This window comes from Micromys minutus (genome assembly GCF_963924665.1).
Source record: "Micromys minutus genome assembly, chromosome: 2".
Taxonomy (NCBI): domain Eukaryota; kingdom Metazoa; phylum Chordata; class Mammalia; order Rodentia; family Muridae; genus Micromys; species Micromys minutus.
Genome location: NC_137971.1, coordinates 34,837,522 through 34,861,060, shown reverse-complemented (window position 1 = coordinate 34,861,060; position 23,539 = coordinate 34,837,522). Strand labels below are relative to the sequence as shown.

General features: G+C 42.2%; 1 protein-coding gene across 1 annotated transcript in view; it reads right to left on the bottom strand.

Annotated features, from left to right (window-relative positions):
• Window positions 1–4,265: 4,265 nt before the first annotated feature.
• The window catches only part of PGM5 (phosphoglucomutase 5), a 180,047-nt gene continuing 160,773 nt past the window's right edge, over window positions 4,266–23,539 (bottom strand). The window contains exon 11 of the mRNA XM_080913148.1: window positions 4,266–4,424. Coding sequence (XP_080769274.1) covers window positions 4,335–4,424 — 90 coding nt within the window. The 3' untranslated portion in view covers window positions 4,266–4,334. The remainder of the gene's footprint in view (window positions 4,425–23,539) is intronic.

Here is a 23,539-nt window from a genome sequence, read left to right as displayed (position 1 = left end):
CATTCTCCACAGTGTAAAGAGGAGTGCATATCTCCAAAAACCAGGCTTCTCTGACAGCAGTTGTTGGTTCCTTTTTAAAAGAACACTAAAGACAAGACAGGTATGCTGGCACACAGTAAGGACAGGCATGCTGGCACACAGTAAGGACAGGCATGCTGGCACACACCTGCAACCCAAGCGCTTGCCAAGTAGAAGCTTGAGGATCAGAAGGTCAAAGTCAGCCTTGGATACAGAGTAAGCCAGCCTAGGTTACTTAAAACTCTTGTAAAGAAACAAAGGGAAGGAGGAACAAAGGGAAAAAGAAAAACAAACAAAAATAACAGCACCAATTCATATTCCACCACATGTTTCTAAAATACATGTTTTCTGACTCAAGAGTCAAGAACCTGGCTATTATGCAAAGCAATCGTGTCTTTTAGAATCCCACCAACTAGAATCCAGTGGGTAAGTCAAACCAATGTGTGCTACCGTAATGAATGATAACTTAACCCCTAAAGGATGCTCTCCAGGAAAGGAGCTCTGGCATCTTCATTCTTTCTCAGGTGTGTGATCAAATACAATGCTGCTGGGTTGGGAGCCATGGTTCCATGGATACTACGGTGAGCATTCGGACTATGAGACAATGAGGAGAACAAAGTCTCCATGGCAGAGATTGTTTCTCTTCCTCATCTCCACCGAGAAGGATACCCACGCCCCAGTTGATAGTTTTGTGTTGATCAAGTTTAAGTCATTGCCCCCAGCACCTAGAAGAACAGGATGGCAAGGTCAGTAGAGAGGACAAGATGCTGGCTGGGTCCTTACTTATCTGAGTTGTACTGGGCTCTGTCTTAACCTCTCCTAAAAAACAACCTACAGCTGCTTTTACTGGTACATCTGTTTGTCTGTCAACATTTTCTTAAGTGCATTGTTTTTGGTGAAGCATCATTCAAGATCCCTACATGGTGGTGCGGGAAGAAGTAGAAAGAAGAGAGATCACGCATTTGTAACCCATGTCTTCGCCGTGCTCTATAAAGTTCCATGACAACCCAGGGCTACACACTAGTGAGCTGTCAACTGTGTGGGATGTTTCTTCTGGTAAAGCTTCCAGCTGGTTAAAGTGGAACGGACATTCTGTTAAGCTCTGCCGCCTCAGATAATCTCTTGCCGTTCGTAACTGTTGATGGTCCAAACACTGATTTACTAGCCATGGGCATGGGGTCATCTTACTTTCATTATCCACAGTGCTTCTCATCCTCTACATTGGCCATAGCTCATGGATCTGGCCACTAAGTATCTCAAGCCTTATATTGACCTATGGGTAGCCCAACAATGCCCTGATACACTTGTTCTTGCTGTGATTAAGTGTGGCCAACTCTAGCTCAGGGCTCTATCAAGGATGGCCATCAATCTAAAACTTCTTATGTGAAGACACTCATGACCTGCAGATATAAAGGATATATTCTGCTCATGGAACAGTAAGACTTTATGTTGTCTCTTTAAAAATGGCTACCCTTATGCGTGAATGCATGTGTACACATACATGTGAAAGCCAGAGGTCAATACTTTTTGAGACAATTTATTATCTGAGACATCTTCATACTCACGCTCCCCTCCCCTTTAAAGGATGATGAAGAAGTTCAATAATCCTGGATGAAACAAAGAAACCTCTTGTTTTGGAGGAATGGCTGACGTCTGGTAGGCACAGTATTTAATACCTTAGTTCTTCCTAAAAATGCCTCCCTGGCATTATAATATACGTACACATTTTCAAATCTCCTAGATGCATGGAATGACGTCCTGGTAAAGAACCACTATATATACATGTGTGTGTGTATGTGATGGTGACTTGCCACTTTCCAGAGGTATATATTGCTAGACGATCACCAGAGTATCCCTAATAGTTACTTTACTTTAACCATAGCCTCCTCTGTGACTGTGCCAGTTCCCACAAAACTCTTATATGTCTCATGCTGCTCGTTCTTATTTAAAAGTAATATTGTATGTGTGTGGGGGGGTACACATATGAAGGTCAGAGGACAAGTCCTTGGAGTGAGGTCTCTCTACCTTTATCTAGATTCTGAGGACAGAACTCAAGCCCACTGTTAGGCTTCTGCAGTAATGTCTTCAATCACCCTCCAGCCTTCTCAACGACCCTCCTCCATCTTTGACAAGTGCCCCGTCATGTAGGGAAGAGAGTGTTGCTGGCTTCCATCTCACATGACAATAAGGCAAGAATACCCACATGCAATCTTGGGTTGAGGCAGAAATAATTCCTCAGCAATGTGAACTTGAGAGGCTCCAAAGACAGGCCATGTCCTAGAGTCACTGAGAGAGAACTATTGTTTGTTAATTTAACTGAAAGGAAACAGTGGCTGCTCAGATTGGCTGCCCTTGATGTCATATCCTGTGTCTGCCTGAATGTCACCCACCACACCAACTGTGGCTCCAATCTCTTCTGTGAGTCCTGACTAACCCTTTGTCTTGCTGCTTCCGTTTCTCTGGCAAATTATATAAATGCTTATGGACCCCAAGAAGCCCCACTCCTTTAAGAAAAGTGTCCTGTTCCAGGTGTCCCACGATTTCTGAGTCAGTTGTTCTCTGTATGTCCCCATAGCTCATGCCTGCACGTCTACATAACATGTATTTCTCCTCAAATACTTCTGGGTTTTTGTCACAGCCCACTCTCCCAAAATTGTAAATTTCTAAGAGCAAGAATAACTTCAACCATTTTCCTGCTACATCAGTGTTTACTGAATGCATGAATGAATGAGCAAGCAAATAAGTGATTATAAACTGGGCTACTACACACACACATTAAAAAAAAAAAAAAAACCCTAACAGAATGATTGAGTATAATAACTTGAACTTAAAAGCTAGAGATGACTTGCCTGGTTAGAGTTGATATGCAGAGGGGTCTGTGAGATCACACAGACAGCGTCGCCACAGCGAATGAGTGGACAGTCTCAGGGAACTTTACTCCAGAGATAATGGGAATTAAAGACACAGGCAAAAGTTTTCCCTTCGTGACATACTTTTTATAACTTAAAAAAAAAAAAACAGAAATCTCCACTAAAAGCCACCTTCCTGGTATTCAGAAGTAAACCATGTTATGGTGAGTAGCTAGATGCCATTTTAATCTTTGTTGATTCCCCAAACTGATTTTGAGCGATTCTGTTTTTTGCCCCTGTCCTACTTTTAGAATCGTTTGCCAAGTCATCAGGACGAACAGCAGTGCGGTGTTCTGGTCTGACTTATCAGGGCAGGCGGCCACCGCTGGAATTGCAAAGTGGCAAGAGGCACAAAGGAGCCGAGGCCCGCAATCTTGTATAGAGGTTAGAATAAGGAAATTTTGTTTTATTGGCTACTAAATGTCCTAGAAAGTTTTTGACAGAAGCACAGGAAGAAAAAAAGGAAACAAACACCTTTCTGGGAAGGTTTCCTTGGGGCACTGACTTGCCGAACAATGAAGGGGCACTAGGTCACCTCCTCACATGGTGTGCTAAGCAAACCTGCAGTTCCCAAGGGAGACACACATAAGCAAACACATCCCGTGCCTGGCTGAGGACTCTGCCCTAGTTCACGTGCCTGCTGGAACTGCCAGGTCTCTCCCTCAGGCAAAGGAAGTCAGTTGTGATAACCCACCTCTCTCGTCTCAGACGTGGCCAGCTTGGTAGCTAAATGAAATACTACATGCACAATAAAAGAAAGGAAAACGCCCTTTGATATGTCTTGGTGGAGGTGTGTCACTGTGAATGATAAAAAACCCTAGAAAAGTAAGAGAGGTGGTGCAGAGATGTTGGCAGGCTGGGGAGCGTGGCCATTGGATGGCTAGTGGGAGGGGGCTGCCTCCTAGAAGCTCTAAACCTTTCACCATGGGAGATCTGAGTAAGGATACAAATCTATGTTGAAGTCTTCTGCCCACCCAAAACCCTTAGACTCTCTCTCTCTCTCTCTCTCTCTCTCTCTCTCTCTCTCTCTCTCTCTCTCTCTCTCTCCTGTCTCTCAGAATCTTTTCTCACAAGACACCCAGAAATATACAGGGGCTGTGATGAATAGCTCCCTAGGCCATCTATCTTTCTCAAAAAGAGAAGTGCTTTGGTGTGTCAAAATGACGAAATCCAACTATTGAACAGTAGTGAAACTCTGGCAGACAACTAAAGACCCTGCTGCATTTGGAAGAGCTGGGCAAATCAAATCAAAAGGGGTACTTCCCCTGCCCCATTCCCACCCTCCTTTTACTCCCCCACCCCCACCCCAACAGCAAAAGAGCTTTTCTTCCCCAAAGTCCTAAGAGGCACAAACAGGAAGCAAGAAGGCCCGGTGAAGCATCTCTGGGGTGCTCTGCCGCCCTGTGCTCAGGTGATGACGGTGGGTCCTCTCCGGCCAGTTCTCTCGTGAATCTGGGATATTTTCAACGCGATGGCTATGAGAGGGCTCAGCACTGCCTGGAAAAGAAAGAAGGATGATAATTAACTTGAAAGCAGCTACCCTTCAGGCTTTGGGTAGATCTCTACTTTAGAGGTGTGGGTTCGGACTGCATTTTGCAGCGTATAGGCAGCAACTGGAATGGGTGGGACCCAAAAGCAAGGCAGAAAACGGCTCTATGAGGTCTTACTCAAGCCCAGAGACAGTAACTCATGACACGAACATGCATAAACCCACTACTAAACAAGACTGAATTCAGGAAGTCTGGAAACCTCCAATGTTCCTCTGATGCATGAATCCCTTTAAAGTTACAGCCTCACCAAACTCTGGCCTCATTCAGTGGGAGGGTAAAGCTCATCTCTTGTCCTCCCACCATCCTGACGTTTCAGAGAAGATGGCGCCATGCTAATGCTGTAGACCGAGTGGATCTATCTTCCTGTCCTATACCACCCTGACTACTGAGCTTCTTCAGTATCCCCAGAGGGGTGGAGGTAGCTTGGAGAGCTTTGGAACACAGTTCAGCAAAGGACCAGGCCTCACTTCTTGACCTTTCATTCTTATCTGGTTTCTGAAGAGCAGAGTGCATACCCCGGACACACCCGGGAGACACAAATAACAAAGCTGGTCTGTCTGCGCTCTTCAGCCCGGTTCCTCCCACAAACAAGAAACTCTGACCTTTAGCACTTTGCCTTAAGACTTACCTCACCCGAGGACATTCTCATGTGTATTTTCACCAAATTTATGTGTGTGATTCACTCCAGTTTACCAAACAGTATCATATTTCAGTGTGGATTGTTCATTTAAAGACAAAATTTAAAACAAAGGTATTGATAGAGAAAAGCTGGGCAGGGGTGGAGTGAAAAAAATAAGTAAGGATTCCATAATTCTGGAAAATGAACCTGTGCTGAGAGAGGGGCTTAAAACTTCAGGGTAAAACAAGAAAAACAAACAAACAAACAAACAAACAAACAAACAAACAAAAAAACCCTGCAGGGTATTTCAGTTTGCAGTCAGACAAAAGAACACGCATAGGGCAGAGATACCTCAGGTAGTCAGGTATGTACTGAGTACTCAGAGAATCCTAAGAGATCAAAAGACAGTCTGATGTGAGGGGACCTAAATGCTAGGGTGGGGTTCACCAATTTAAGTCACTATGCAATGGGGGCCATTACAGTCCTTGGAGCCAAAGGTCATCATAATCAGAGCAATGGACATATTAATCTGGGGGCATGTTCAGTAAGGTATTACTTTAAGGGGGTATTTTATATAATTAAAGTGTACAACTTCAATAAAGAACCACAAGTAATTTCACTTCATTCAAATAATTGAATTAAAATTATTTCAATATAATTGCTGAAATAAATAGTAAGATGTGAGTATGCATATAGAAAGATTTACTATAAAAATGAAATTCAGTGATTTGGAGACAATAGAGAATGATGATTTGTTGATTTAGATGTGCATGAGATGTTGTAAAATATTGGTGAGAAATCAAAAAACAAAAACAAAAGGCATGCTTACAATGGCATTTAGGTTCCTGTTGGGAGATGTTTTTGTGCACTGCGTATTCATATGCTGATTTCTGTATGCAGAGACCTGTTGCAGGTTGCAGTATGGACTTTGATGCAACTCAGTATTTTGTAAGATATTGCGCATGTATATATCAGAACATGTATGCACCAGGACATGTATGTACCAGTACATGCATGCATCAGGACATGTATATATCAGAACATGTATGCATAGGACATGTATGTACCAGTACATGCATGCATCAGGACATGTATGTACCAGAACATGTATGCACAGGACATGTATGTACCAGAACATGAATGCATCAGGACATGTATGTATCAGAACATCTATGCAGCAGGACATGTATGTACCAGTACATGCATGCATCAGGACACATATGTATCTAGTGACTTCTCTGAAGTCTTTTGGTATTAAAGAGCTGAATTTGTCTTTTACTCTTTTGGTTACATGAGGTGGTAAGGCCATAGGTGACGATCAGGCCAGCTCACAGAAGCAGACCACTTTTACCTTCCCTGTGTTAACTGGGCAGCCCTCACGCAAAGTGCTTGGAATCATGTTTCCGGTTTCTTTTCTATTCATTTGGGAATATATGCATAAATAACGAAATATCTTGTGGTGGAACCCACATGGAAAGACAAAATCCATTTTCGTTCCTCACACATGCTTTCTGTGACACATAACCTGAGGTAATTTTATACAATATTCTCAATGCATCTTCATTTTCACTGGGACCGTATCACAGGAGTCACAGAGTAGAATTTTCCACCTGCAGCACATTGGGAACATTTTTGGCCTTGGAATTTGGAGGTGTGCTACACCTATACCGCACTCATTGTTAATGTGACTAGAGCACTCCTCACTGAGTTTCTCTTCCTTTCCAACCTGCTGGCATCGAACCCTCAAGCCCTATTCCCACTGTAGCACCTCACCCACACCCCCTCCTGTGTTTCCCCTAACATGGTTTCCTAGCATCCATAGTTTCTAGGTAATAATCGGTTTCTCCCAGCCTTGTTACCCCAAGCTTCTTTCTGGAGGTGATCTGATGAATAAGTCTCAGACGACATCTCAAACAGTGGTTAGCCATTCTTACTCTAGGTGTCTGCCAGGCTCCTGATGTGCTGATAGCACTTAGCCTCTCCCCTTACTTCGTGTCACACATCTATCTTTATTCTATTGTACCTAAAATCAACCAAAGGGGACAAGAAAAAAATTACCTATAGATAAATCAGAATTTAGAGCTCAACACAGAGAAAATCAAATAACTAAACAGGCTTCCACAAAAATCCTTCTAAGCAGAAAAATCCCCCTCCAGATTGAAGTAGAGGGAATACTCACAGGGAGATTCACCAAAGCAAAATCAAGCCACCCACAAAAGCCACAAAGGCAGGAGCCATCCACCTTCTCCTCCCTCCTCCCCACTTTTGCCATTGATCTGGATCTTTAGCCAAGAGATGGCATTTATTTTACAAACCTGACAGAAACACAAGAGTCATGAAGACTGTCCTACTTATTCAAATGTAAATTCCATGTGGCCCCACATGTGGCCACCCCTAGAGATCATGGGGTGGGGAGGAAGTGAATAGTCTGGTCAGCTCTATGGATTTAGCTAGTGGCTGGGAGACATGGGACTTTTATCCTGCTGTGTATATCCAAACTAGCCTGTAGAAGTTCCCATCTTAAGCCTCATGGAAGTAGGCCCCTGCTCATGGCTTTCCTCTCCTCTCTTCTCTGCCTGTAGCCCCCCCCCCCCCTTCATTCCACCAAGCACACTGAAAAAGAGATGGGGAATTGCCTGCTGGCTTAGATCCCTGTGCAGCCTCCCAAAGATTCCTACTGCATCCTCTGTATCTATTCACTGGGTATTTCCACGGCAAACTTCAATGTGTGCGTGCCTGTGTGTGTGTGTGTGTGTGTGTGTGTGTGTGTGCGTGTGTGTACACGCACACGGAATATACTTGCTAGTTTCATAGGAGATGGCTTCCTACCTCTAGCAAAATGTTTGAGAAGAAATAGATCTAAAGGAGTAAAGCCAGAAGTTTAAAAGAGAAAGGAAGAGTGTGATCTGTGTCTGAGTCTTTTCTTCTGCCAGGCTGCAGAAGGTGTGATAAAGGTCCTTCTATCACTGACAGCAATCTGAGTTCCTGTGGTTGCAACACTAACTAACATGCTTCAGTGTGGTGTGCTGCTTGTAAATGCTCCTTTAAAATGAAGCCAAAGCACACATGGGTCAGCTGAGGTTGTCCGACAGCCTGCTAACCAAGGACCAGCCGAGAATCACGCAAGGATACTCTTGTGGGTTCTGGTCAGGGAGATAGAATGTTTGTGTTCCTATGAACCCCGGAGTGTGTGGCTCCATCAAGCTTCCCAAATGATCCTGATGCATACATGGGTCTGAGATCTGCTTTTGAAGCATTGTGTTCTTTATCTGAGGACGGGCAGAACAGGGTAATAGTTACACGGTGTCTGATGTCAAACTTCCCTAGAGAGCCTGGCTCTATCTACCTTTCATGAGTTGTGTGCTCTGGGTAAGTCACTTACTTCTCAATAGACATCAATTTTTCTTTCATGGAATAGAAGTGCAGAGGTGTGAGGCTAAGCTAGCTAGGAAGTAGGAAACAGGACTGTCCCAGGCACACAGGGAAGATGTATAACTGGTCGTTATTAAAAAGCCAGAAAGGAGTTGGAACGTAAAAGCTGGCATTTGAACAGCTGCTTGGTATACTTATGACCTTTTCTTATAAACTCAACACACACTGTCCCAACTGTCAAATGGATGCCTCTAGAGTGCATTCTGGTTCAAAACAGCAACTTCCTGTTGTTGTGTCTTACTGCCCTTTTGGCATTGGTGAGTTGTCAGCCTGCCATTTGGATTTCTGACCCCAGGGAATGCCCAGAGGACCATGTCCTGCATTCAGCATGACTCCTCCTGAGAAATTAGCCTTTGCCATGACACGGTGGGTGTGTCCGTAGCGTAGAGTGTACCCACATTGTGTTATTCCTGCATGCAACTTCACAGTAAACATGTACTTGAAAGTTTTGGGCCAGAAATACCCTCCCTGGATAGGATTTAGGGCTGCAAAACCCAAGCCTTGGTTTAGACATTGTTTGAGCTTGCCCCTGAGATGTCATGTATTCAAAGTTTATCCTTGGATAACTTTGGGAGACGGTGGGTCTTTACAAAATAGAGCCTAGTGTTAGGTCCTTAAGCCAGATGGTGGTATGCCCTCAAAGGGACCATGGGAACATATTCAAATTAACAGTGCCTAAGGGATTTGTCATCATTTAATATTTCTGTGTAGAGATAGGACCCCTTCATTTGATACCTGAACCTTCTATGACATTATCTCCTGTTAGGCTTTCAGCAGAAGCATAGCAAATAGGACTCTGCCAGATCTTGAGCTTTTAGTCTCCCAGACTGAGCCACATGGACCTCATTTTCATGAGCAGCATACTAGGATTTTGGAGTTGCAATTCTCCACAGAATTCAGCTCATTTTGACTCATGACGACACTGTTCGCTACAATGTAACAGAAAATGCCATCTCAAAAGCCATTTCACATCAGGAGTTGTGAGGAATGAGGCAGTGTGGAGACTCTGCTGTTGAAGTAGTTTCTTTAGTGCCTGGATCCATCTTTATGATACTGGGTACTCTGAAGGTCACTGCTATATGTCAGGGCTAAATATCTCCCAATGATCAATGTGTTAAAAGTCTTGGTCTTCCAAAACATCAGCCTACAGAATGGGAAAAGATTTTCACCAACTCCACATCTGACAGAGGAATAATTTCATATATAAAGTAGGCATCACAAAGTAATCCAACTACAAAATGGGGGACAGATCTAAACAGAATTCTCAACCAAGGAATCTCAAATGGTCAAGAAGCTCTTGAAGAAATGTTTGACATCCTTAGCCATCAGGGAAATGCAAATCCAAATGAATCTGAGATTCTATCTCATACGTGTCAGAATGGCAAGCCCTTAGTGGTTGTGTTAAAAAGCCTGACACATGCCTAAAGCATGAATATGAAGACTTCAGCTCCAGCCATTTAAGTGACTCACCATCGGTTTTCCCATCGCTCACTGACATCATCATCCTGGGTATAATGGGAAAACTAATCCAGAGCCCTGTTCAAATACTGGCTTGTGGGATCCATGGCCACATAGAATATATCACTGCAGTGTGCTGCTAAATTGTGAGAAAGTTAGTTAAGTAGCATCAGCTGATAATGACAGCCAAGGTCAGAAGAGTTAAAGGCTAGCTGAACAATACCATAGACTCCTAAGTTCATTGACTGCCTAGACCATTGGGGCCTGACTTTATTTCTACCCACAGCACACAATAGACAGGGTATTTAATCTCTTGTGCCTTACTTTTCAGATTGGAACCTAATAATAGCCCTTGCTGCATAGAGTCAAGAGCATGAAACAAGACGATATATGACAGTGCCTGTCACATAGTAAACATTCGATTAATGGTAGATATTCATGCATTAATATTATCAAATGCTCCCAGGCAGTTTTAAGTCATGGCACTTTTACGAGCATCAAATAGCTCTCAGATACAGGATGTCTGGCTGGTTTCTTTTCTCTATGGACGAGCAATTAATACTCAGATCTGAAAGCCATACCCTGTCTGCCTTTAAGCTGTTGCCCAGATGAAAGTCAGAGCTGTTCTTTCAGATTCGTGCTAATGAGCAGGGATGAGGGGATCTTTTTCTCAGCTCATCACATGGCAGAGGGCCTTTTGGTCAACACATTCCACAGCTGAGAACAGCATTAAAAAGCAAGCAGGCACCCTGGTTACCAGGCAGACAGATATACACGGCTTGTTTCTCAGCAACATCCTACGCTATCGTTAGGGCTCTGCTTATGACATGTCCAGGAGGTCTTACCCAAGTACATGTATAAAAGCACAGTGGGAACTCCACACACACATTACCTTCTCCCTCTTACTTAAGCTGATCTGGACACCAGAAAATGTCTCCTGGTTGGGCTTAGGTCACAGGCAATACAGATTGAAATACTGGCTTTGATTTTGATTTCTGAGGTTTCGATTCATCGTGAACAGTTTTTGGTAGTAGATACTGAGTACCCACTATGAGTCCAATACCATACTGAACCCACGTGCCAAGCTGATATTAAAATTGGACATTGAGTGGGCCTCCCAAATGGCAATGTTGCTCACGGTGTCCAAAATGAGGTCTTTTCAGGCTGACCTCGGACATAAGGATTGCTATTGGGGGTAAAAAAAATCCCTAAAATCCCTAAACTTAACATTCCTCAGAAATCTTGCCAAGTAGGTTTTTGTTAGTTAAGAAAAGCCATCACTTTCCTATTTCACCAGCAATGGTCAAATATTTCTGACAAAGGGCATCGTATTCCTGATCAACCAAGTATTCTTTACTAGCTCCCAAACAAGTTGTTCTGTCCTGCACCCTCCTCCTGATGCTAACTGATCTATAAAACTAACAAGTGTTTTCTTTCCAGACTGTTATCTGCCCTTGAGTCCCTGCACAGAGACAGCCCAGAGGTTGGATTCCCCAAAAGAACTTTTCTTTCCACCCATGTTGTGGTCTAGGTCAGTGGTATTAGTGCACCTTTGCTTATAGACATGAAGTTAAAGGGTTTGGTGGTGACATGGGAGGAGTTGGAGTAGGTAGTAAGATTTTATAAGATAATATATATATAATGTTTACATGTATAAAATTCCATAAGAATAAATTAAAATATTACATTGAAAAAATAAAATAAATGAATAAAAATAGACTTTGAAGGGACGGTCTTTTTAGACACGGACACTGAGGTCCAGAGGCATTGTGTTCACATGCTGAAGGTCACAGGGCTGCCTAGTGCTGTCATCTGAGCCTCAAAGCTGGGCAGCTGCTAGCACAGTTGACCCTCATCTACATATAAGGAACTTTTCCCTTTTAAAGTCTTTGCTATTGTTATTTTGGTTTGGGGGGTACAGTAAACTTTATTGATGGTATCAAGACAGTATGGGTCCTTAAGCCCCTCCCTTATTCTTGGGATCTAGGATGGAAACTGTGAGGGAGATGCTCAGCGTCCAGGCTGAGTTGGGACAGGGACTCCTTAGGAGCTAAGAACCTCTTTCTTACTCTTGTCTTGAGTCCTCGTTGGGGTGGGTGGTCCAGGGTTTCTTATTCCTTGGAGGCCAGGAGGCCAGGAGGCCCACCACCCTGCTGTAGCTGTATGTATTGTCATATCAGGAAATTCTATTGACACAGTTGTTACTAAGAACAACTCTGATGCCAGCCTCAGCATCAAAGGTGAAAGTCACAGGAGACATCCTGTTCTCCATCATAGCCTAGAATGCCCTGTGTGGGCTCCTCAGATGCCTGCTTCACTACTTTCCTGATGTCATAATACTTAACAGCTTCCTCCGTGTGACACGTCAGATTCATGATGGACACATTGGGAGTGGGTATATGGAAGGCTGCCATGCCAGTGAGCTTTCCCTCTAGGATGACCTTCCCACAGCCTTGGCAAGACCAGTGGACACAGGAATGATGTTCTCAGCAGCCTCATGGCCATCATGCCACATTTTTCTATGGGTGGGGGGGTGTCCATAGTCTTCGGGAGGCAGTGATGCCTTGGACTGTAGTCATGAGTCTTTCCACAATGCCAAAGTTGTCATGAATGACCTTGGCAGGGGCTGGGGGGGGGGTGCTACTAAGCAGTAGGAAGCATTTTTGACAGTCTTGACTGAATTGTCATATTTCTCATGGTTCACACCCATCAGCCATATGAGGCATCAGCAAAAGGAGCAGAGATGGTGAACCTTTCAGCCCCGCCTTTCAAGTGTGCCCAGCCTTTTCCACAGTGGTGAAAATACCAGTACGAGCCACAGCATACCCAACACCAGCATCACCCCACTTGATGTTAGTGGGATGTTGCTCCTGGAAGGTGGTGATGGCCTCCCCGTTAATGACAAGCTTCCCATTTTCAGCCTTGACTGTGCCATTGAACTCACCACATACTGGAACATGTAGATCATGTAGCTGAGGTCAATGAAGGGGTCGTTGATGGCAATGATGTCCATTTTGTGAGACGTGTAAACAGCTCTGGTAACCAGGTACCCAATGTGGCCGAATCCTACACTCTGACCTTGTGTCTCAGGGAAGAGACTGATGCTGCACAGGATGATGTGGGAATATGCAGCTATCTCTGGACCAGAGAAAAACCTTTTTAAAAAACAGAGTCATCTGCATGCCTGAACTGTAAAAGGGTTCTGTTTCAGGTATGACATTTGAAATTAGTCCTTTAATAACCGAATGGCTGTAACTCCAGTTCTGAGGGCACTGCACACATGTGTATGAAAACACATGAAGGCAAAAATACTCATACATGTAAAATAAATGTAAAAGTAAAGGAATTATAAACTGTTATAACCACTCGGACATCTATTAAATTTAATGGACTTGAATTATATGTAAAATTGATGTTTGTGCTTCTGAGGGTAGCCCAAGTGGTATGCAAGCCTGTCGGCTGGCTGTCTTCAGCAGTACAGCCATACTGCCTGGAATGGTCCAGTAGCATAGTTCTGTGAGACTAAAGGCTTCTCCGTCTGGTTCCTTTCAGAAGAAGGTTGACCGTAAATGGGTGCTACGTGTTATCAAATGCCCCCTGCGCTTACTTCACCCCACTTTCTAACTTAATTGCCTCTATGATAGCGGTGGCCCTTTCATTCTGTACCCATGGTTAATTTTTACATGTGTCTCCGTGCCATGAAGCAAATTTTATGTTTATGTTTCTTGGAGACATATCTATCTATGCTCATTAAGTTGGGTGTGTTTAACTAGTCTGTGTTAGCTCTAATACGATGTTGGTTTGCTCCAATAATTACTGAAGCAGCATTATGAATATTTTAGGATTAGGAAATTTTTCTTTAGTTTTTTTTTCTTATAGCTTTCTCTAGTCTTTGGGTTTAGAGGTTAACATCTATATTTTCTGGGAGAAATTAAGCCTAGGTTTTATTTTGAAGAGTTTATCTTTATTTTTAGCAATGAGTTTGACCTTAAAGTCTACCTTATCTGAAATGACTGGTACTATTTTGGTTATTAGTTATGTGAGTGTACAGACACATACACACAGACATATACACACATGTATACACACGTACACACACGTACTCACATGTACACAAACACAGATACACACACACACACACACACACACACACACACACATGCACCCTGAACACACACACACATGCTTACTTCTCAGTTTGCAAACAGTCAAATTCTGAATTTTTTTTTTTTTTTGGGACATGGCTTTTATAGTTCTTCCTTTAAAAATTCTCTTTTGTGGAGAATGTAAAGAGCCCTGAGAGAATGTGTATTGTCTCACACGGGCACAGTCATGTCAAGGACCTCAATGCCTCAGACCCATGGAAATGAGAAAGCCTTCCCCAGTGAGACTCAGAGGGATGGCAGAGCCTTCATCTGGTCCAACTGTGAATGCTGGTGGTGTGTGCAGAAGCTGTCAACCACAGCTTCCTTCGCAGGGATGACGGCAGCCTGAGACCGCTTCCCACAGAGACCTCCTACCCAGAGTAGCTAACTCGGCCTCCTTGCTCAGCTGTGTACCATAACTCCACCCCATGTTCATCTGTCTACAATAAGTCTGCACTCTTGATTCAGATGTATAAAATACACACGTGGGGCTTTGGGCTTGCTACTGTAGTTGACACCTACCATCATGGTGAGCAAAGTCCAGCTTCTCTGTCTGTCTGTCCTATCTTCCGTCAGGTTTCCAGGACCAAACCATGCAGGACACTGCACTCTTTGCTTTTTTCCTTTGTTGCACGTTATTTCGAAGTCCATCTGCAGCAATGTCCCCCTGCCCAACACTGTCTTGGAGGGCTCTTTATTGTGTAGATGACACACTACATTTCTGTGTCAGTTGCTCAAACAGTTCTTCCATTTATGTTCATTTTACAAGAAGACTGTCACTACATTTGGGGATTCTAGACTATAAATGGTTTTATTTCAGTCCTTTGATTTTAAGTGTTGCTGCTAAAAATTAGTTGTCAGTCAGACAGTTAATTGTCTTTCATTTTCTGTGATTTCAGTCTGGTTTATCTAGACATGAACTGATTCTTGGTTATAATAATCAATTATAATTGTTTTACCACCCAGCTGCATTGGACAGCATCCTTTCTGGGTTGTGCCTGTACCTCAATGCTTTCTCCTCTTTTTTTGGGACCGATTAATCATATTACAACTGTTCAAGCAACTCTCACGTCCCACACCCTCTCTTCAGTTTCTTCCCAATTAACTCTCCAGCTGCGTCTAGTTTCTTCAGACATTTTAGGTTCATCAACAATCTCTTCTGTTGGGGATGGAACTATGATGTTTCTTTCACTTTCAACTATTAGTTTTAGGGTTTTTTTTTTTTTTTCATTTAAAAATCATTTTCTTTTATTCTAAAGATTCGAATTTATGGCCACGTGTGTTTTGTCTATGTTTTTCTGTGTGTGTGTCACATGTGCTCCTGGTGCCCAAGGAGCCCCAAAGAGGGTGTTAGATCCCTTGGAAATGGAATTACGACTCTTAGGAGCCACTTTGTGTTTGCTGAGAACTGAACCTGGGTCCTCTGAGAGAGCAGCAAGTACTTTTAACTTCTGGAACATTCCCTCACCCCTGGCACCTTGATTTAAAATATAACAGCCTCTAGTTATCTGCCAATAATTTTCTATCTGGTGTTTGAATTCTATGAGTACAGTGAAAATAATTGCTTTATAATCTTGTCAGACAAACTCTTAACACCTTGCAGGTTTTTTTTTTCTTGGATGTATGTAAGGTCTGTTGATTTTGGTACAAGACAATTTGTCTCTAGGTGACCTGCACACTTTTGCCTGTTGCTGTCCATCTTGTTTGAAGAAGATGTTATAGGCATGCCACAAGTCTTAATTGGGATGCCTTGCTTCATTTCCGTCTGTGAGACTCTTGGGGATCCAGTAGGTCTTACACTTGTGACTCTTTGCTCCCCAACTTTATCGTGGCTCCCTTTGTGTTACCACTCGGAATGGGGTTGCCATAAGGATCCCTTGCTTTGGTGGGAATGTAACTCTCCCTATTTTTCCTTCAGCCACACTGAGCTGCCACGGGTCAGCTTCGCTTGCCTCTTTGGCTAATCCTTTGCATAGCAGAGCTGAATTGCAATGGCGCAGGCTGCCCTGTCCTGCCATCACACCTGTCATGGCCTGTCACCTACATCCTGTGTAGTTCTTTAGCATTTCTCTTGGATGGGCAAACTTCCTAGACAGAAGAATCCTGGCTCATTTCCCAAACTCCATCTCCTTGTTTCTGTTCCTGCCTCATGGGCAGTAGGGATGGATGTCTCTAAAAGGATGCTTTGATGCATGTTTTTATTTATTTATTTTTTGTTTGTTTTTGGGCTTGGTTGTTTTCATCTTACTTTCAGTGAGTTAGAATCACCCAGACTATTGCTACCAGAAGCTAGAACCCTTTTATATTAAGGTTTCCCTTATTTTGTAATTATATGACTGCTGGTCTTAAAAAATAATAATATGTATAAAAAATAAAAATATTTAGATTCTTTTAAAACCAGAAAATCTAGCAGCCTCTTTGCCATGTATTAAGATAACTAGGGAGAGACCAGTGTCCCCCAAATTCCCATCCCACTCTACTGTGTTAAGCTCACCCCTGTGTTGGTGGATAAGCAATGATGAAACAGAAGCATTAAAATAAGGCCAGTATGTGTGACCAGTGAGGATGCGGGAATCACACCTGGACAATTACACACCCAAAGTCTAGGACATTCTTTCTTCTTTTTCCTTTTTTTTCCAACATAGATTCACAGCCACCGGGGTAGGCTGACAGGTTATACAGGGAGCTGAGAAACCTGTGAAGGGGGAGGAACTGAGATCCCTCTCCCCACTGCACAGTTCCAATAGTGTAAATTCACAGCATCTAGAGACTCTGCTGCTAAGAAGGCTAGTCTGCTGGAAGAGATTTGGAGAGAAAAGGGGTCAGAATTAGGCCTGATTTGCTGCTAGTCTGAAGTTCTAGCACTAGAGGGTAAGATCTAGAAAGATGGGTGGGTTTTCAGTAATTCTGTGCCAGACTAGAGGGTACTCTGGGTACTCCAGGGCAGTTTTGAGGGGTGAAGGAGCATCCTCGTATTTTTTGGAGGCATGTAGTACTTAGTCATAGCACCAAAGGATGGGAAGGAACCCCACAGCGGAGTCTTCCCTGCAGTGCAAAGCCATCAGTGGGGTTCATGGAGGGCCACTATACATTTTATGTGTACTTAGTCACAAAAGCATGGCTCTTCTCACATTCTGTGCCTTTAAGACTCAGCTGTCATACGATCCCGAAGTGTTTTAAATAATTGCCCGTCTCCTAGTAATGCGAATTGTGCTAGACTGTCTACCAACAAATTTAGAAAGACTTCCGTGTCTTGGAAAAACATCAAATTCGAAGTTTCTTCACTTCATCCAGAGCTTATTTTGAATCTCACAGCTTAGCTAACATAGCATGCAGAGAAAACAAGCTCACTTGTGGATTGACACTGAGCTAAGGTTTCTATGGAGACACAAAATGAAAGCTGGTCTGCTTGTTTCCCTTTTTGTGAATTGACCCGGAAAGCAGGAATAAACCTTCCATGGGCCTCAGAAACAATTTTTTCCTTGGGTTGTTCTCTGTGGTCTTGGTAATTTTCCAGCATTAGGAAGGCACAGCAGAGGCTAAGTAACCCTCGGAAGTGCACGGTGGTTGGGTTGCCACTTGAGGATTTATCTGGAAAGAAAACCAATCCTGCTAAGCAGAGGCAGAAATAAGGATCTCAAAGGTCATCTACTGGAGGCTTCTTTGAGTACACGTGACTCACCTGCAAGCTTATGACAGCGCAGAACTGTTCAGTAGGTCTGAGAAGGGGTCTGAGCCTGCAATTCTAAGCAGTGCCTGCTGCCAAGGCTCAAGAATGGTTTGGGCAGTCAATTTCCAAGTACTTTGATAAACATAAAAATCTACTTGTTCTGTAATTCCTTATCTCTTTTTTTACTTGTTAAAAGTGAGTTTGCAATAACCACAAATCCCGAATTCTGTGAGTATGGATTAGACAATGTTAACACAGCTAGAGGTGAACAGCTTGAGTCACCGATACAAACACCCACAAAGTGAAGGACAGCGGGACACATCCAGCTGCAGCATCTCAGGACTACATCATCAAAGTGTCTCAGCATTTTGGGAATACCACACTGACCGCCCATCCTGACTGTGGCTCTCAGGGATGTGCATAAAAGCAAAGGAGAGAACGCAGGGACAGATTCGTTGTTTGTGGGGGACACTGACTTTGGAAGTGAGTTTGGGAGTTACAATTTAAGGCATCTGTCTCTTAGTATCCTCCAAGGGAAGTTTGTTCACACTAGTGTCACTTGGCCAAAGAGCCCGTCCACGTTCTAACAGCTTGACATAGATAGCAACTAGGTTTTTCTTTCTCCATCCCATTTAACCGTTTTCTAGAGTGGGTAAAATATTATTCCTCTAAAAATCATGTCAAAGCAACTGCTTAACGAGAAGAAGAAAAAGAAGAGGAAGAGAAAGAGGAGGGGGATGAAGATGAGGAGGAAGAGGAAGAAGAGGAGGAAGAAAGAAAAGAAGAAGAAGAAGAAGAAGAAGAAGAAGAAGAAGAAGAAGAAGAAGAAGAAGAAGAAGAAGAAGAAGAAGAAGAAGATGAAGAAGAAGAAGAAGAAACTTTACAATACGAAACAAAATACCTGAAAAAAATTAGATTACAAAAACCAAACATATTCTAAAACATTTCTATGTTTGGTTATAATCAAAAGCTAGGAAGTTTAAGCTCATTCGGCCAATTTTTCAGATTTTTTATAAAATCTTGAAATTTATTGTTTCAAAAAACACATGAATACTAATGTAAGTTTGCTTTTTAAAATATTTTACTTGTTTTTTTTCTTTTTTTCCCTATCTTCTATTTTTGTATTTTTGTTAAACATTTCATAGCCTTGTATGTATCTTTTGATTTTTCTTTTTTTTATTTTTTATTGGATATTTTATGCATAAACATTTCAAATGTTATCTTCTTTCCTGGTTTCCCCCTCTCCCATTCCCCTCCCCTTGCTTCTATAAGGGTGCTTCCCCTCCCACCTACCCATTCCCACCTCAATGCCCTGGCATTCTCCTACACTGAAAAAATGAGCCTTCACAGGACCAAGGGCTTCTCTTCCTACTGATGCCAGACAATGCCATCCTCTGCTACATATGTGGCTGGAGCCATGGATCCTTCCAAGTGTACTTTTTGGTTGGTGTTTTAGTCCCTGAGAGCTCTGAGGAGTCTGGTTGGTTGATATTGTTGTTCTTCCTATGGGGTTGCAAACCCCTTCAGTTCCTTCAGTCCTTCCCATAACTCCTCCATTGGGGTCCACCAAACCCAGTTACTTTTGCTGATGCCAAGAAGTGTTTGCTGTCAGGAGCCTGAGATGCTTTGCCAGAGTCTTGCTGATACAGATGGGGATGCTTGCAGCTAAATTATTTTCATTTTATGTATATTAGTATTTTCCTGAACATATGTCTGTGTACCACACATATGCAGTCCCTACAGAGACCAGAAGAGGGTTATTGGATTCCCTGGGACTAGATTCACAGACAGCTGTGAATTGTCCTATAGACGCTGAGAACTAAACCCAGGTGACCTGGGAGCGAAGCCAGTGCTCTTAACCACTGAGTCATCTTCCCAGCCCTGTAAGTTTACCTCTTATAAAAATAAAATCTTTAGACAAAGGCATTCGGATCAATGTGTCACTAATGTGACCCGAACCTGTGCAGCTGTCATGCATGCTCAGAAGACGTAAGGTGAAGGCTGACATAATGCAGTCCTTGGTCTGAACCTCACCTCCACTCCGTTTGGGTGTAGCCTACGAACTAAAAACAATTTTATGCTGTTAACTGATTTTTTAAAAATCATCCAAAGACATCCTGATATGATAAAATTTGAAATTCAAGCTTTGGTACTCATAAATGAGACTCTCTTGGAATCCAGCCTCACGGTTCTGCTCATATATACCTGGGTTTGCTTTGGTAGCAGTCAAGAAGCTGCACCCAGACCATGTGATCAGTGTCCTGGGCTGAATTGTGCCTGCCTCCACAACATCCTACATTGAAGTTCCAACTGCCAGTGCCACCTTACTCGGAGGCAGAAGTCATCAAGCTAAACCAAGGTCACTAATTCCATTATGTAATGTGCTATTACTTGAATTTCAAATGTCTGCCAAATGCCTGTTTGTTAAAACCTCAGTCTCAGACTATGGCACCAATGGAAGTAGTCTACAGTAAAAGAACGTTAAAACCTTTCTCCTTATAAAGTTAACCGCCTTGGGTATTTTGTCACAGTAATGGAAAGTTGAGTAACATGACCAATATTCTTTTTTTTTAAACGACTTTATTTTACAAAACAAAGATAAATGTACAGATTTTAAACATTTTTTGTTTAAAATTATACATTTTTGTCAGTACTGTTTTTTCAGATATTAAAATAATTTTTATAAAACTATGTGAATATATTTTTTAGTCAGTACTTGATTTTTTCAAGGGCTTGACAGTATGCATTGAAAACCTAATAGTTACCATGAGCGTAAAGTACATGCAAAACAAAACGCAACATGGAAATAGTCAAAGTCTTCTTGTTTTGTAAATATATATATATATATATATATATATATATATATATATATATATATATATTTGTTTTCTTTATTTCTTGGACTTCATACAGTCTGTGAGTTGTTTCCGGGGGAGTGAAAGCCTCTGGGGTTAGCATCCCAATATCAGTGACTGCATATTATGTCTGTTCTTTTGTGACTGGGCTATTTCACTCAGGATGATATTCTCTAGATGCAGCCATTTTCTTAAGAATTTGGTTAAGTCATTGTTTCTGGTGGCTGAGTAGTATTCCATTGTGTAAATGTACCACAATTTTTGTATCCATTCATCTTCTGAAGGACATCTGGGTTCTTTCCAGCTTCTGGCTATTATAAATAGAGCCGCTATGAACATTGTGGTGCATATATCTTTGTTGTGTATTAAAGTGTCTCTGGGGTATATGCCCAGAAGTGGAATAGCTGGGTCTTCAGGTAGTACTATATCCAATTTTCTAAGGTATCGCCAGACAGATTTCCAGAGTGGTTGTATTAGTTTGCAACCCCACCAACAGTGGAGAAGTGTTCCTCTTTCTCCGCAGACTCGCCAGCATCTGTTGTCATCTGATTTTAGGATCTTGGCCAATCTGACTGGTGTGAGGTGGAATCTTAGGGTTGTTTTGATTTGCATTTCCCTGATGCCTAAGGATGTCGAGCACTTCCTGAGATGTTTCGCGGCCATTCGGTGTTCCTCAACTGAGAACGTTTTGTTTAGCTCTGTACCCCATTTTTTAATAGGGTTATTTGATTCTCTGGTGTCTAGCTTTTTGAGTTCCTTGTATACCTTAGATATTAGGCCTCTATCTGATGTGGTGTGGTAAAGATCTTTTCCCAATCTGTTGGTTGCCGTTTTGTTTTCTTGACGATGTCCTTAGTCTTACAGAAACTTTGCAATCTCATTAAGTCCCATTTGTTAAATCTTTGACCTTAGAGCTTGAGCCATTGGTGTTTTGTTCAGGAAATTTTCTCCTGTGCCTATGTGTTCTAAGGTTTTCCCTACTTTCTCATCTAATAGTTTCAGTGTATCTGGTTTAATGTGGAGATCTTTTATCCACTTACACTTAGCTTTGTACAAGGAGATAAGAAAGGGTCTATTTTCATTCTTTTGCATGCTGAGTGCCAGTTGGACCAGCACCATTTGTTGAATAGACTGTCCTTTTTCCATTGAATGTTTACTGCTCCTTTGTCAAAAATCAGGTGACCATATACATGAGGGCTCCTTTCTGGATCTTCAATTCTATTCCATTGATCCACTTGCCTATTTCTGTACCAGTACCATGCAGTTTTCAGCACAATTGCCTTGTAATATAGCTTGAGGTCAGGGATAGTGATTCCCGCAGATGTTTTTTTGTTGTTGAGGATGGATTTAGCTGTTCTATGTCTTTTGTTATTCTATATGAAATTGCACATTGATCTTTCCAGTTCCATGAAGAACTGGGTTGGAATTTTGATGGGGATTGCATTGAATCTGTAGATTGCTTTTGGTAGGATGGCCATTTTTAAGATGTTTTTCTTTCCAATCCATGAGCATGGGAGATCTTTCCATTTTCTGAGATCCTCCTCAATTTCTTTCTTTAGAGGTTTGAAGTTCTTGTCCTACAGGTCCTTCACTTGCTTAGTTAGAGTCACACCAAGGTATTTCATAGTTTTTGTGATGATTGTGAAGGGTACCTTTTCCCTAATTTCTTTCTCCACATGTTTGTCCTTTGAGTATAGGAAGGCTACTGATTTGTTCGAGTTAATTTTGTATCCAGCCACTTTTCTGAACTTGTTTATCAGCTGTAGAAGTTCTCTGGTGGAATTTTTGGGGTCACTCAAGTACACTATCATGTCATCGGCAAAGAGTGATGTTTTTATCTCTTCCTTTCCGATTTGTATCCCCTTGATCTCCTTTTGCTGTCTAATTGCTCCAGCCAGGAGCAATTAGAATATTGTGCTATGTTGAATAGGTAGGGGGAGAGTGGGCTGCCTTGTCGAGTCCCTGATTTTAGTGGGATTGCTTCAAGTTTCTCGCCATTAAGTTTGATGTTGGCTGTTGGTTTGCTGTATATTGCTTTTATTATGTTTAGGTATGGAGCTTGGATTCCTGTTCTTCCCAGGACTTTTAACATGAAGGGGTGTTGGATTTTGTCAAATGCTTTCTCAGCATCTAGTGAGATGACCATGTGATTTTGATCTTTGAGTTTGATTATATGGTGGATTACATTGATGGATTTCCTTATATTAAACCATCCCTGCATCCCAGGAATGAAGCCTACTTGGTCATGATGAATGATCGTTTTAATGTGTTCTTGGATTCCGTTTGCAAGGATTTTGTTGAGTATTTTTGCATCAATGTTCATAAGTGAGATTGGTCTGAAGTTCTCTTTCCTTGTAGGGTCTTTGTGTGGTTTAGGTACGAGGGTTATTGTAGCCTCAAAAAATGAGTTAGGTAGTATTCCATCTGATTCCATCTTTTGGAATAGTTTGGAGAGTATTGGTGTTATATCCCCAATAAATGTCTGATAAAATTCTGCACTGAACCCATCTGGACCTGGGCTTTTTTTGGTTGGGAGACTTTTGATGACTTCTTCTATTTCTTTAGGTGTTATAGGGTTATTTAGATGGTTTACTTGGTCCTGGTTTAACTTTGGGATCTTGTATCTGTCTAGGAATTCGTCCATTTCCTCCAGATTTTCCAATTTTGTGGAGTATAAGTTTTTGTAGTAGGATCTGATGATTTCTTGAATTTCCTCAGTTTCAGTTGTTATGTCCCCACTTTCCTTTCTGATGTTGTTAATTTGTATACTCTCTCTTTGCCCTCTAGTTAGTCTTACTTGATTTTTTTCAATGGTTCTTTTTGATTCTATTTGGTCTATTTCTGCCCTAATTTTGATTATTTCTTGCCGTCTACTCTTTTTGG